The sequence below is a fragment of the Saccostrea cucullata genome, unplaced genomic scaffold (genome assembly GCF_032062105.1).
Source record: "Saccostrea cucullata isolate Sc308-1 unplaced genomic scaffold, CSIRO_AGI_Scuc_v1 ctg1353, whole genome shotgun sequence".
In the NCBI taxonomy this organism is placed as follows: Eukaryota; Metazoa; Mollusca; class Bivalvia; order Ostreida; family Ostreidae; genus Saccostrea; species Saccostrea cuccullata.
Genome location: NW_026926626.1, coordinates 15125 through 30525, shown reverse-complemented (window position 1 = coordinate 30525; position 15401 = coordinate 15125). Strand labels below are relative to the sequence as shown.

General features: G+C 35.0%; 1 protein-coding gene across 1 annotated transcript; it reads left to right on the top strand.

Annotated features, from left to right (window-relative positions):
* Window positions 1–1201: 1201 nt before the first annotated feature.
* Window positions 1202–3328, top strand: LOC134272258 (uncharacterized). The gene is made up of 2 exons (XM_062754507.1): window positions 1202–1634; window positions 2223–3328. Exons 1-2 carry the CDS (start codon window positions 1202–1204, stop codon window positions 3326–3328), a joined length of 1539 nt encoding a protein of 512 aa, XP_062610491.1.
* The last annotated feature ends 12073 nt before the right edge of the window (window positions 3329–15401 follow it).

Sequence of the window (15401 nt, the reverse complement as noted above, 5' to 3'; positions counted from 1 at the left end):
ACAAAAATACACATGGCGCCATCTTTCCTCTATAAACTTTGTTGACTTTATCAAGGAGATGAGCAGAATCAGAAATGATCTCAGTTTTAAGTATCACAGTGGCAGTAACAAACAACCATTGACCGCATTCAAGGGAAAAGTGAGCACCAAAAAGACAACTGTGACCCAACAGACTGAAACAGCTAATTCCCAAGATCCTAAGGATGATGAATGTGTTATTCATAAGGGACCTGGGGTGAAACACAGTGTTGCTAACTGTAGAGTGTTCAAGTCGAAATGTCTGGAAGAACGCAGGAGACTTATGCGAGAGCATAGAATATGTTTATGTCGTTGTTCTGCAACTCACAGAAAAATTGAATGCAATGCAAACATTCAGTGCAATTAAAGACTGCGGAAGTAAATCTCACATCACAGGTTGCATGTGGACAGCGCTTCAACTTCCAGTGGCAGTGTTGAGAAAGAGAGACGTGCACCAGTCCATGGCGGGGAGGAACCCCCTAAACAACCCGTTGTTCCCAGTGAACATGTGACAACAATGAAGAGTAGCTGTATTGAAATTAGTGGAGAATTCAAAGGAAAATCCTGTGCCAGGATAGTTCCTGCAACAGTGACCTATCACGGAAAAGCTATCTCTTTATATGCTATGTTAGATTATCAAAGTAACAAGACTTTAGCAAAGAAAGATTTGGTTGACTTATTGGGCATAAAATCACAGACAATACAGTATCTGATGACATCGTGTTCTGGACAGGTGATGACATCAGGCAGAACAGAATCAGGATTGTACATTGAGTCAGCAGACCATCAGACAAGACTTCAACTTCCATGTGTTCTGGAATGTGATGAAATACCAAACAACTATTTAGAGATTCCCACCCCAGAAGTGGCAGTTCATTATTCACTTATGCAAGATATTGCGAGTTCTTTTTCACCAGTCGACACTTCAAAAAAAATCATTTTACTGATAGGGAGAGATCTTCCTCAAGCTCATCATGTGATAGAACAACGAATAGGACAGGATGTAGAACCCTTTGCTCAAAGGTCACCACTAGGCTTGACGATTATCGGTGATACATGTTTATCTGGAAAACACATTCCGAAAATCACCACAGTGTACAAAACTTCATTATTGAGAATGGCCGCAGAACTATTCTTGAACCTTGTGACCAGGTTATTTCAGTAAAGGATCAGTTTTTGAAGAATGACCTTGCCAAGACACACAGTGACGCTGATCGTGACAAGGCTTTGTTCCAGCGTACAGAGTCACAACAAGATTGGAACATCAGTAGAAGATAGAATATTCACGAATATTAAGAAGAAAGAGTTAGTCACAGGTCCAGATGGAAATTGGGTAGCTCCTTTACCATTCCGTCAACCTCGACAACCCCTACCAAACAACTATGAACTTTCGTTACGACGTGCGAGGGCTCCAGATGCTAGTCTCAAGAAAAATCCAGTTAAAAGAGACCACTTCACAACCTTTATGCTAAAGCTGTTTGATAACGATCATGCTGAAGAAGCACCACAATTACAGCGGAAACAAAAACGGTGGTATTTACCACTCTTTGGGGTTTACTACCCACAAAAACCTCATCAAATTAGGGGTGTTTTTGATTCCTCCGCCAAGTACGAAGGTACAACTTTGAATGAACAACTACTCTCTTGCCCTAGCCTCACAAACAATTTACTTGGAGTTTAGATTCGCTTCAGGAGAGAGATGATTGGAGTTGTAGCAGATGTGCAACACATGTTCCATTGCTTTACCGTAAAAGAAGAACACAGAGATTTCCTAAGATTCCTATGGTACAAGGACAGTGAAGTTGGATGCAAGTGAATAGAATATAGAATAGAAGTACATGTTTTCGGGAATAGCGGGAATAGCCCCTCCCCTGCAGTTTTTACATCAGGTTTGATGAAGATAGCTCACATGTCAAAGGACAGTCATGGTGCAGATGTATAGGAATTTATTACAAGGAACTTCTATGTTGATGATGGCTTAACATCATGTTCAACAACAATCGAGGCTATCTACTTGATACAGAGAACACAAGCTGCTATGAGAGAGTACGGAGGACTGCGGCTGCATAAGTTTGCATCTAACAGTCTGGAAGTGATGAGTGCCTTTGAGCCACAAGACTTGGTAAAGGATATTTTTGATATGGATCTCGATAAGAATCCGTTAATGTAACGAAGTCTTGGCATTCAGTGGAACGTGACTGCAGATTGGTTCAAATTCAGCATTACAACAGAAGATAAACCACTGTCACGTAGAGGCGTACTTTCAACAGTGAACAGCATCTTTGATCCGTTAGGATTCCTCTCTCACGTGATTATCAATGGTAAACTTATCCTGCGAGAAGTAGTCACAGAAACTGTAGATTGGGATGAACCACTATCAGACTACCTCATGTCACGATGGATAGAGTGGAGCTCATCACTCAAGGCTCTAGAAGATCTATGTATTCCCCATGTGACTGTACTATACCTCAGTAAGGCTGTGAGAAAAGAACTTTGGACGTTTTGTGATGCCTCAGAGAAAGCAGTAGCTGCTGTTTCTTATGTGAATGTACTCTACCCAGATGGTTCCTCTAAAACTGGATTTGTGCTCAGGAAGTCGAAGGCTGCACCAGTGTCTGGTCACAGCATTCCACGCTTAGAACATTATGCAGCCGTATTTGCCGTAGAAATTTCACAAACTGTCACAAAATATTTTGATGTAGTGTTTGATTCAGTGAAGTACTTTAGTGATAGTCGTTTTATACTTGGCTATGTAAACAATGACAAGCGACGATTCTTCATCTATGTATCTAACAAAATGGAAAGAATACGGAGTTTCAGCAACCCAGATCAATGGCACTTTTTGCCGACTCATCTCAACCCTGCTAATGAAGGTACCAGAGGAGTGTCACCAGGGGACGTAGCTACAAGTACTTGGTTAAATGGACCAGTAGATGTTCATCTGAGTGATCAGGATGATCAAACCATAACCTTTCCACTAGTTGAACCTCAAGTAGACAAGGAAATCCGACCCACTTGTCTAAAGACAGAGTGCAGACCATTGTTGGGCACTTCGAGATTAGAGCGATTTTCTGACTGGGATCGTTTGGTGAAGAGCCTATCATTATTAAAACGCTTTATAGTGTACAGGAATGAAGACAAATCACTGATTTTGCCAAAATCATTGAGCTACTATCAACGGGCTGAGCACTTCTTGTTCAAGACAGTGCAACAGGAAGTCTACGCTGAAGAAATTGACTGCTTGCGCTCAAGTCAACCATTACCGAAGAACAGCAGCATACTTACCTTAATTAGACCCATTCATCGATGACGAAGGAATCATCCGAGTAGGTGGACGTTTGAAGCACCTGCAAATAGATGCTATCTGCAAAAATTCTATCCTACTGTCAGGGAAGCACTACTTAGCAACCTTGTTGATTCGCAAATGCCATCAACTAGTTAGGCATCAAGGTCGACATTTTACAGAAGGGAAGTTAGATCAATGGGATACTGGATAACAGGCTGCACGCGTCTCGTTTCTTCACTTATTCACAAGTGTGTAACTTGCAGAAGACAACGAAGGCAATGCAGCATCCAGAAAATGTCTGACTTACCAGAAGATCGCATTGAACCGGGACAGCCACCGTTTACGTCAGTCGGTGTAGATATCTTCGGGCCATGGGAAGTGTTTCCTCGTCGAACCAGAGGAGGTTCCGCAAACAGCAAGAGATAGGCGGCATTGTTTACTTGTCTGGTGACACGTGCCGTACACATTGAGGTCCTGGAGGAGATGTCTTCCTCGTCCTTTATCAATGCCTTGCGTAGATTCAACGCCTTACGAGGATGTGTGAAGGAGTATCGTTCGGAAAGGGAACCAACTTTATTGGTGCTGTTGATCCACTACGTATCAATGCTATCAACATAGAGGATCCACCAATCAAAGACTTGCTGTACTCAGGAGGATCTGTCTGGATCTTTAATCCCCCCATACGTCACACAAGGGTGGCGTATGGAAGCGAATGATTGGAGTAACACGCCGTATCCTAGACAACATGTAAAGGAACATGGCACTCACGGACTCACCCATGAAGTTTTATCTACTTTTCTTGCAGAAACGAGTGCAATTATAAACTCGCACCCTCTGATCTCCATTCCTTCAGATACAGACTCACCTTTCATTCTCACTCCAAACATCTTGCTTACTCAAATGACAGACACTATGAATGATGAAGTTTGCAACACAGATGCTAAGGATCTACTAAGAGTGCAGTGAAAAAGAGTTCAACGCCTTTCCAAGATGTTTTGGGACAGATGGAAAACAGAATATGTGCACACATTACAGATTCGGAAGTAGTGCCATCAAGATCAAAGAAACGTTAATGTGAGTGATGTCGTACTGCTCAAGGACGTAGAAACTCATAGAAACATGTGGCCTCTGGGGCTTGTGATCAAGGTCTTTCCCGGTAAGGATAACCTAGTTCGCACGGAGGAAGTTCGCGTCAGCAAGGACGGAAAGACTCTAACATACATCAGACCAGTGACGGACTTGGTAGTTTTCTTAGAGGAGTGAACTCTTGATAGTGTAAACTTTGTGATATCAAGACAGATATCAGAGGGGGAGTGTTTTGGCTTCATTTTCATTTTTTACTATTTGATTATATTTTATAGAATATTCTAAAGAACGGACTAATATTTTTCGTACGACTTAATTTGTTCAAGATTGCCGCCATACTCATTTGTTGAATTTGTCGTTCTGTCAGAACCTCGGCTATCTACAGTGTAAGTTGATATTAGATTTTATTTTATGTTAAATCTCTTGGTTATTATCTATATTACTTGTGTGTTAAATGCTATAGATGCTAACTTTTGCATTTTCTGAAATTTTGTAAAATCTTTTAATTCCATGTGTTCAGAGTATGGCGCGCCATAATGTACATCAGTTTTTTTTAAAATCGTGTATTGTCATCTGTAATTTCGAGAGAATTCATATGATAATCTTTTTTTAAGTAATATGCTTAACTTTATACACAGTTTAAGAATTTTATTATTGTACAACATGTTATATCTGCTTGCTTTGCTTATAAGAACACCTGTTTGTGAAAATTTTTCTACGGAAAGCCATAGCTGTCACAATTTTTCTCATTTTGTTATTACAGCTTTTTACCATATCCTTATATAGTTGTCTTTCTGCTGAGTGTTGAATAAAGTCATTATTGCCGCATAACATTTATCAAACATGTAACATATTTTTTTTAAATTTAAAAAAATATTTTTTAATAAATTCAACACTTTACTTGCAGTGCCACACATAACGTCTAATTTTTCTCACCAAAATACGTAAGTTGTAGATTTTAATCTAATTAAAAGCACAGACAGAGTAATGGAGATAGAAAAAAAACAATTTATTTTCATAAACTATAACAATCAATCAATGCGTACAGATTTTAGAAAAAAAAAGAGTGGGGCCATTTTAAAAAAAAATATTTAGCCTGAAATTCATCTGATATGCTGAGAACTTTATGTTTGTGACTACTCTTAATTTGTCTTCATTTACAATTCAATAAAAAAACAATATAAATATAAAATGAACATAGTTCAATATTTTATGAACTATTTATTACTTGAACAATATTTATTTGTAAAAAGAAAAAAAGTTAATGTTTTATTAAATGCCCTCCATAGCCATGCACCTATCTTGTCCATCGATTCGACACAATGAAATATGAGAAATATGAATTGTTATCACATATTTTACAATATGCAGAGTAATGGAAGTAAAAAACGCATAGGTTTTTCATAAAATAAATCAACAAGCAACTTTTGTGTCCAAGTTTCAGTAAAAAAATATAGTGGAGCCATTTCGAAAACATTTAGCACGAATTACCTCTGATCATGAACAGCATTTGTCTGCATAATTTTCATGTTTACGACAACTCTTAATTTGTATCCATTTACAAATCAATAAAATCAATCTAAATGAAAAATGAACATGGCACAACTTTTATGATCTATTTATATTACCTGAAAAACTTTCAGTTGTAAAATTAAAAAAAGTGAATGTTTCACAATTTATGTCCTTACAATGCCACTGATATTGCCCATTACCTAGCAACAGAAAATAAGATATATATGAATCCCCGTCACATATTTTACTACATGAAGACTAATGAAAATAAAAAAAAACCATTGTATTTACATGAACTATAACAACAATCTATGTGTTTAAGTTTTAGAAAAAAAAGACTGCAGCCATTTTGAAAATATTCAGCCCGTATTTCCTCTGGAACAGATTTTCTCCGCAAAATTTTCATGTTTTACAGATTAATTATAAAAAGATTTCAATTATTTTTCCAAATTATACAATATATATTAAAAATTAATCTTATACAAATTGTATGAAATGATACCATACCTGAACTTTTATTTCAGGTATATTAAACGAAAAAAAATTGTGTTGTTTATGAGACCTGGCTTGATTAGTTTAAACAATGGAAGAGTGTCTAGAAAACTATGAACCTGTGTGAAATTTTTTTTTTATAATTTTGCAAAACAGTTTAATGCATGAAAAAGTACAGAAACATAATTTCTTATATTATGATCAAGTAACACCGCACTGTCATTGATATACAAAAATTCCATGAAGCTTGTTAGACTTGACGGTTTGTTCAATGCTTTTATCTCCTTGTCATTGTGGTACATTTTCTTTCCCTTTGTCTTAATTCCAGTTATTTCTCTTACTTTTGGACAAATTGGAGTCGTTGGTAGTACATGTAAATATGCACTGGTTGGAGTGTTTCTCTACATTGATGGCCGAAATTTGTGGTATATGTGTAGTATATGTTCTGGCTAAAATAAAATAAAATAAATTATAACATATTCATTTATTAAGGTAAACTTAATTAGAAAAGATATGGTTTTATGAACGTTTTACTCCCCTACCAAATACAATATATTAAAACAATACAAAAGAATACACATAAGTGATGTATCAAGAACCATTTAAAAACTATGCATATAAGACTTGATTTTATCAAAAGTAGGTCAAGTTTCAGAATCTTATAATTAGTACACATATGCCTTGGGTTTTTCAAAAAGTTGGTCAAATTAAATGATGAAGGTAAAAAAGATTACCCATAAAAACCTACAGAAACCTGTTGCTGCAGGAATTTTGTCTATATCATGGAAAACTCATCTAAAGCACATGCAGAAGTATGCAAAGTCCTTTCCCTAACTTCATCTGTAGACGAATTCTCCTGCCTGTAAAATAACAAGGATATTCGAAGTTCAACCCGTCCTTGTACAAGAGAAATTTTTAAAAACTTATGCCCCCTCTCCCAAACAATTTGACATTTTCTAAGTCGGAAGCATACCTCTGTCATAAATGGCTTGATCATAACCAAAACAGAAGCTGGCCTAATAAATCTGTATATCACGTGTAATTTCAATGTGTGCAACCTATGCAAAGAAAATGAACGGAAACTGATGGTGGACCAACACACTGACTAACCGGCCAACAGAAAGCAGGAAAGCAATATAACCCCCGTCTTCATGGGGGGGGGGGGCATAATAAACATTTTGAAAAGTAAAAAGTTAGGTATGGAAAAGAAACCCGCAACACACCTACCCCTCATTGTTGCTATTTCACATACCTTGATCATGATTTCATACACCTATTAAATAGATTAAAAAAAATCATACCTGTATGTACAGTTATCGGTAATGAATTAGGTATATAAAAATCTTAACACAGTGACTATAAGTTTCTTGAAAATTGTCCAGAAGTATACTGAATGATATGACCTCAAATGTGATCTTGACACTTACTGTAGTACTCACTAGGAATTGACTTTCCATTTAACTTATGAATAAATGTAAATGACAAGAAATTTGGCTATTTAGCAAATGATTTTGAAATAAAACGCCTTAACAAAAAATGTGTCTTAAATTTATGCATACAAACATATTTTCCCTACCACAACTCTAACATTATAATTTTTAATGTATATTTTTATCTCTTGGTCTTTAATATCTGAAATTTCACAACGTGTAAATATAGATAAAGGAATTTATCCGAAATAAAATTACCAATATAATTCTTTTACAATGTAAGTTAAACTTAAGTTTGAAGTTCAATTAAACTCGTCTTCCAGTTTTTTACTGTATGCCCATGTGGTTACCTATGCACTTTTTTTTTTGGTTTGAAGTTTTCAACACAATTTGGGTAAGCACAATGTATCATATTCATTCAATTTTTAAAGACATATTTTCCATCAGAAAATCTCTCCTATTCATACATGGATCTAAACTTCTTCAAACTTTTGCTTCAACATTCATTACAAAAAAGTTTCCTCGTAATCTTCGAGTAGTTTGAGTTTGTTTACGCCGGGTTATGCACTTTTTATTTTACATATCTTAAAGAAAAAAATATATCAACAAAGGACCTGAATCACCGAATCGCTCAGCATATCTTTAAAAAGTTCATTCCTAGTTGAAATTAATTTTAACAACATTTTTATTTTACAACATTTTCTGGCCTCTAGGATATATAGAACCGACACTTCTTAATAGACTCTGGATATCTGATATTGGCACACAGTCACAGGTGTAATTTTTAGCTTCCGTAAGGTTCCGTATTATTGGATACATTTTTACTTACCGGTTGTTGAATATGACATTGTATAAACTTCTGCTTTTGACTGATTTCTGTATTTTCAAAAATCCGCTCTCGGGTGGCAAAGACGCATTTGGCACGTCCCATTTTCCGTTGTCAGTCAGTTCGGAAAATCCAGCGCTGTAGTTACTATGGAGATGGGAAATGGGACGGTGACGTAAAATAACGAGGCGTACTCGATGACAAAGCAGCTATGTTCATTTTCATTTTCAATCGGAGAATAAAAATAGTTAAGTTGAATGCACAGCATAATTAAGTATCTAATAATGTAAACACTTTTACGGACATCACTTTGAATGCAACTTTCATTCCAATTCGTGTTAAAAAATGCTCACATTCATACAACCTTAAATAATGTATCAATCGTTCATTGTCAAGTAGTAATTACATAAAGCACAAGATGATCTTTATAATACATACTTTTGCAATAAAAATATTCCCACCCAGTTGATGAACAAGGACAAAAACCATCATTCCGACAAGGAGATAAACAACCTCTTCCACATTTTTCTCGACATTGGCTCCCATAAAATCCATCCCTGCATCCGTCAATGCAATTTCCATTACTATCACATTGATTAGATTTGCAACCTACACTGCAATTTAAGTTGCATGTGATGCCATATTGTCCTCTCTTGCATTGCATACAATTTCCACTTCTTTGGTCACAAGTTTTACAATTGGAATTGCAAACTAAATTGCAGAATAACCCGTGGAATCCCTCATTACATCCAAGGTTACAATTTGCGTTTTCTTGTATGCATAAGTTATTAACACAATTTGCACTGCAAGTTAAATTGCACATTGTGCCATGAAATCCATTTTTGCAACCCCTTCTGCATTTCCGAGTTGTAGGATCACAATTATCATCAGTGCAATTTGCATTACATTGTGTTTCACAGTTGTTACCATAAAAACCTCTCTGGCAAACTGTAATAAATATGTAATAAAATTGGTAGAAGAAATATCTAAATAACATATGTTTATGAAAATAATCTCGACTCGAGAAAATAGGATTTTAAGTGCTCTGAAAGTGTAGATTAATTATGTTATTTATTAATACACATGTCACAATTTTTTGTTTGGTTGTGTATTTATTTGGATGATATCATTTATAAATTAAATATTTCTCTGATTGCAATGTAGATTTATAATTATCCATTCATTTGCGTATTCTCTAGAAAAAGGTCCCACAGTTCCCTATTCATTTTAACGGACAATACAATCCTAAGGTATTAAAATCACATTCTGAGACCAAAACTTCTATTTTAAATTTGAATGATTTAACCAAAAACATTTAATGAAATACATTAATCGCATCTCAGGCATCTGATTCATAGAATACCCAATCACGTTGTCACAATATTCTTAAAACTGTAAAGCCGGATAGACAACAGAGTATTTCTTCAGTAGAAACGTTTCTGATCTTCATACATATTCAATTTGTTTCTTTCACAGTACAAAATGAAAAAAAAAATGTCTGAATACATTAAACTCTTTTCATGTTTGTCATGCATAATTTAATTTCGTTTTATTGTTTCTGTTATTCCTATGATAATGTGTCCAAGAAAAAAGAGGCCCATGGGCTATATCGCTCACCTGAGTAACTTGGTTGATGCAGTTCTTTTCCCTTTTCTGATTTTAAAACTTTAGAATCTACACTATCCCAGGATAAGTTTCAGCTTTCCTGGCCTAGTGGTTCTTGAGAAGAAGATTTTTAAAGATTTGTTCTATATATTTCAATGTAAAACGTGGATTCCCTATTTTGGCCCGCCCTACCCCCGGCGGTCATGATTTTAACAATTTAATATCTAAAGTACCCAAGGGTGCTTCCACATAAGTTTCAGCTTTTCAGGCCCAGTGGTTCTTAAGAAGAAGATTTTTAAAGATCTATTCTATATATTCCTAGGTTAAACTTGGATTCCCTATTGTGGCCCCGCCCTACCCCGGGGGTCATGATTTTAACAATTTAATATCTACACTACCCAAGGATGCTACCACATAAGTTTCACATTTCCAGGCCCAGTGGTTCTTGAGAAGAAGATTTTTAAAGATTTGTTCTATATATCTCTATGTAAAACTTGGATTCCCTATTGTGGCTCCGCCCTACCCCCGGGGGTCATGGTTTTAACAATTCAATATCTACACTAGGCAAGGATGTTTCCATATAAACTTCAGCTTCCCTGACCCAGTGGTTTTTGAGAAGATTTTTATAGATTTGTTTTATATATTTTTTATGTATAATTTGGACTCCCTATTGTGGCCCCGCCGTAACCCTGGGGGTCATGATTTTAACAATTCAAAATTTACAATACCCAAGGATGTTTCCTTATAAGTTTAAGATTTTCTGGAACAGTAGTTCCTGAGAAAAAGATTTTTTAGTAGTCCCACCCTATTTCTGTCTTTTCTTGATTATCTCCCCTTGCAGGGGGACTTGGCCCTTCATTTTAACATTTTGAATTCCCCTTCACCCAAGAATGCTTTGTATCGAGTTTGGTTAAAATTGGCCTATTGGTTCTTGAGAGGAAGTTGAAAATGTGAAAAGTTTACAGACGGACGGACGGACAGACAGCTAGACAGACGAACGGATGACGGACAAAATGTGATCAGAAAAGCTCACTTGAGCCTTAGGCTCAGGTGAGCTAAAAATCAATAATGTGCTATACGTAATAGACAATTTGAAAAATTCATGATATTGTCTGAATGAAGAACGTTTGTATATACGTCATAGTGTTATTTTGCCATGGCACTTGTATTTTCATCCTAGACCTATACCAAGAGCTCTGCATTAGAAGAAGATAATTTTAAAATAATACTTAACAATTTGGAGAACAAATTGCACGACCAGTAACAAAAAAATGCTAATCACAAGACTTAAAACAGAAAGAAGTATGGTGTTAAGGACTGGATCAGAATCTCTTAATCTCCCCAGTGCGTAATATCTTTAAATGTTCACCTTGATCACATTTTCTATTATGTGTATTCCTCCATCCTGGTTCACAGTATTCGGAGGGACAGTCACCTGTCACCTTGTCACATACTGCGTTGTTTGCACAATGTCCACATGATTCTCTACAATTTCTTCCGTAGAATTTTTCAGGACATTCTACAAATTATCTTATTGTTTAGCTATAATGCAAACTGAAAAAAACATGAATAAATAAAATATCTCATGTCTTTTTTTTTGCCTTCAATGAACAAATATTTTTCTACATCAGCCCATTATTCTTATCCTCCGTTATACCGTAGGGAATTTTGTCCCAAATTTAGAACCAATGGAGCATTAGCAGTAGAATTTGGAAAGTCCGGTCAATGTAAAAGTAAATAGTTCTGACATATTTTGCAGAGGAAGATGTTTCTCTGTGTAGAAATAAAGTGCAAGAACGTCCTACAATGACTAGATTTATAAAAAAATACAAAGTTGAGAAGTATAATATTGAGAAATCTAAACATTGTAATTATTTTATGAATTCAAAGAATACTGACTTTGTGATTTTTACATAAATTATAATTTTAATAATTATGTTATTGCATTGCTGATTTATTAACTCTTGTACGCATTCTCTAGTACAAGATCCGTTCCGCTCACTTTATTGAAACAAAATTCCCATGCAAAGTTTCGGCTACAATTAAACAAACAATACAATCAAAAGATTCCAGCATCAAAGATATCTAAAAAAAGAAGCACATTTTAACCCCAACCCCTTTAAAAAAAAGTTGAATTATATTTTTTTATAATGATTGCATCCCATGTGAATTCTTCAAATCTGATTTGCTGTATACATGTAACTGTTACGTTTTTGCAATGTATTTTTTTTAACAGTGTGCAGAAGCAAGACGGCAAGTTATTTCTTCACTTAAACCCTTTCTGACATTCACAATATTGAAATAGTTCCTTTCACAGAGCAAAATGAAAATAAAAGTCTAAATATTTCATTCTCTTTTCAGATTTTGCGTGACAGAATGAATTTTGCTGCATTGCTTCCGTTATTCTTATACTCATGATAGTTTGTCCAGGAAAACATCGATAATAAAGCTTTACGTAGTAAACAATGTGAAGAAATCAAGATTTTGACTAAAAATGTTTCTATATATGTCATAGTGTGCTATTTTTCTGAAGCATTTGTATTTTCACCCGAAACAAGATTGAAAAGTAAGCGGTCTTTACCAAGCGCTCTGTATCAAGAGAAGTTGATTTTAAAAATAATTCTTAACAACCTGATCAACAAATTGCAAGACCAGCAACAAAATAATTCCTAAACAGAACCAAAAAAGCAGAAAGAAGGAAATGTAAATGACGAGATCAGAATTCCGTTTCAATTTTCCTAAAATTCTCATGACGTAATATCTTTAAATGTATACCTAGATCACATCTTTTATCATTCCTCCATCCTGGTTCACAGTATCCGGAGAGACAGGCACCTGTCACCTTGTCACACGTTACATCGTTTGCACAATGTCCACACGATTGACTACAATTTCTTCCGTAGAATCCTTTTGGACATTCTATATAAAAATTTGGAATACGTTTAAAAATTGTTTCCTCTATCATTAATAAAAACTAAAAGGAGTCTAACATTTCCAATGTTTTAATGAACAGCCGTAAAAAAAATCCATGTTCGACTACAGGATGAGATATTGGACCTATCGTTGAGACGTTTGATCGTTTACGTCACAGGGCTAGAGGGGTCAACTAGATCTTATTTGCAACTTTGAGTTCCTTGGAACTGCAGTGCGGGTGAATTAACATCACATGTAAATATATATCAAAATAAAAAGTAAAAGGTATAACGAAACATTTATTGATTGTGCCCTCGGGCTATACGCGTTTTTTTTTTACCTAACGGCCTCAGGCAAAAAGTTTGGCTTTTGGGTCCGACAAATTAAAGGCATGCTGCCCTCGGACCAGGTCAATAAACGTATGATTTTGTTTATTAACAATGCAAACTGTAAAATACATGAATAAAATAAATATTTTAATATCCTTTTCCTGCCTTGAATAGTTATCTCTCTAATTTCTATCTTTATGTTTTATGTCTGGAAGCTTTGTCCAAAAAGTAGTAATAACGGAGTATTAGAAATAGAAATTAAAAAAGAATAAAGTCTGCAAATAAACAGTAGAGCCTCATTCTGTGTGAAGTTCAACGTTTGGCATTTATCCCTTGTACTGAGGTCATTTTCGACAAGAGGAATTCGAGACAAAACCAAAAGATCTGAGATACAAGTCTTGATCAGCCTATTCGTTATTTTTCAGTGATGAAGACTGCATGTTCTTACCAATTGATTTATTTCAACATTTAATCTATATCAACAATGTTAACTCCATTTGAAGTTTTAAGCCTCTATATAAACAGAATTATTGCATAAACATTATCTAATTGGTAAGTTATAAATGATCTTATCAGACTAGAGGGTGAAAAGCCTGGGGAAAACAATTAAAAGAGGCAATCTTGACCTTTTAGATTTTGATCGAAAACACAGTAGAAGTTAATCAAAAAGTTTCACTGCAAACACCGGTAATTAAAAATTTTATCTGACAACTTTGTACATCTACTGTGTAATCAATGTTTCTGACCTCTACCTTGAACATTTTACATCGAAACTAATATCCTTTTTGAGGCTATGGAGACTTGTGATATAGAATTTTATTGCAAAACTATCAACGATTTCAAGAAAAAAATTGTTTAATCTTGACATATGACCTTTAAAATATAATAAAAATAGCGTCATTTTTATGTTTTAACGAGTTGTGATACAAAATTCAATTGCAAACTGTTTGAAAATGAAGATCAAAAAGGTACAGTAAGTCTTAAGTTCCGAGATTCAGTTCATTGTACTGTACTTTTAAGATCTACTTACCACAATCGGCTACAATATCGCAGTTTTCACAATTTTTACATGACGTACAGTCTGGGCCATAATAACCGATTTCACATCCTTTAAAATAAAATGCATTATCTCGTAAAATAAACTGAATAAAACAAGAAAGATACATCCATTCTAGCTATGATTTGACATTGCCTCCTACGATTTTTAACACTTAGTGTACAAGAAATCTTGCGCCGTAAATTACATAATTTGGCATTACGAGATCTGTAGCGTTATGGACAAAAACTAATATATAAGATCACAAGGCTACAGTTCTGCAGATATTTTTTCTGTACTAGTTTTTTAACAAATAAGGCACTTTATAACTTTGTTTTTCTGGTGAATATTGATATAATTTTAAAAAAAAGAGATAGTAAAAATAGAAGTCCTAGTTTACAAACTTAGGGATGTAAGAGTATAGCACTATTTGTAAATTTTTCAACTTGTTGAAAATGTGCGCTTAATATAACGCAACAAAAATCCTTTCAAATTACCAATATCCTTTCTTGTTCGTCTTTACAATGTACGTGAACAAGCAAAATATTTTGTAGATAATGTTTTCTTACCATAAATTTTTATTTCACATATTTCAAGGATAGCACCTGCAATTCCATGTTCATGATTTTCAGGAGCATCGTACGTTGTTATAATTCTGATAAATCTTGCTGTCATTTCACAAGAAATATTCTGTATGCTTGGAGGTACTGTTTCATCTGGCGTGTTATCTTTGTGACATTGTGTCCAGTCTTGAGTATCAGATGCATTGAATACTTCTAGGCTATATTTCCTAAACCGGTAGGGTTTCCAGTCCTTTTCATCGGTTCCTAAATAATGACAATACATTGTAAAATATTACTTTCATGTA

Excerpts from the sequence above, each read along its gene's own strand:
- LOC134272258 (XM_062754507.1), top strand. The coding sequence starts at position 1,202 with ATGACCTTGCCAAGACACACAGTGACGCTGATCGTGACAAGGCTTTGT. Across the intron at positions 1,635-2,222 it reads TTCCTCCGCCAAGTACGAAG|ATTGGTTCAAATTCAGCATT; the intron begins GTACAACTTTGA and ends ACGTGACTGCAG.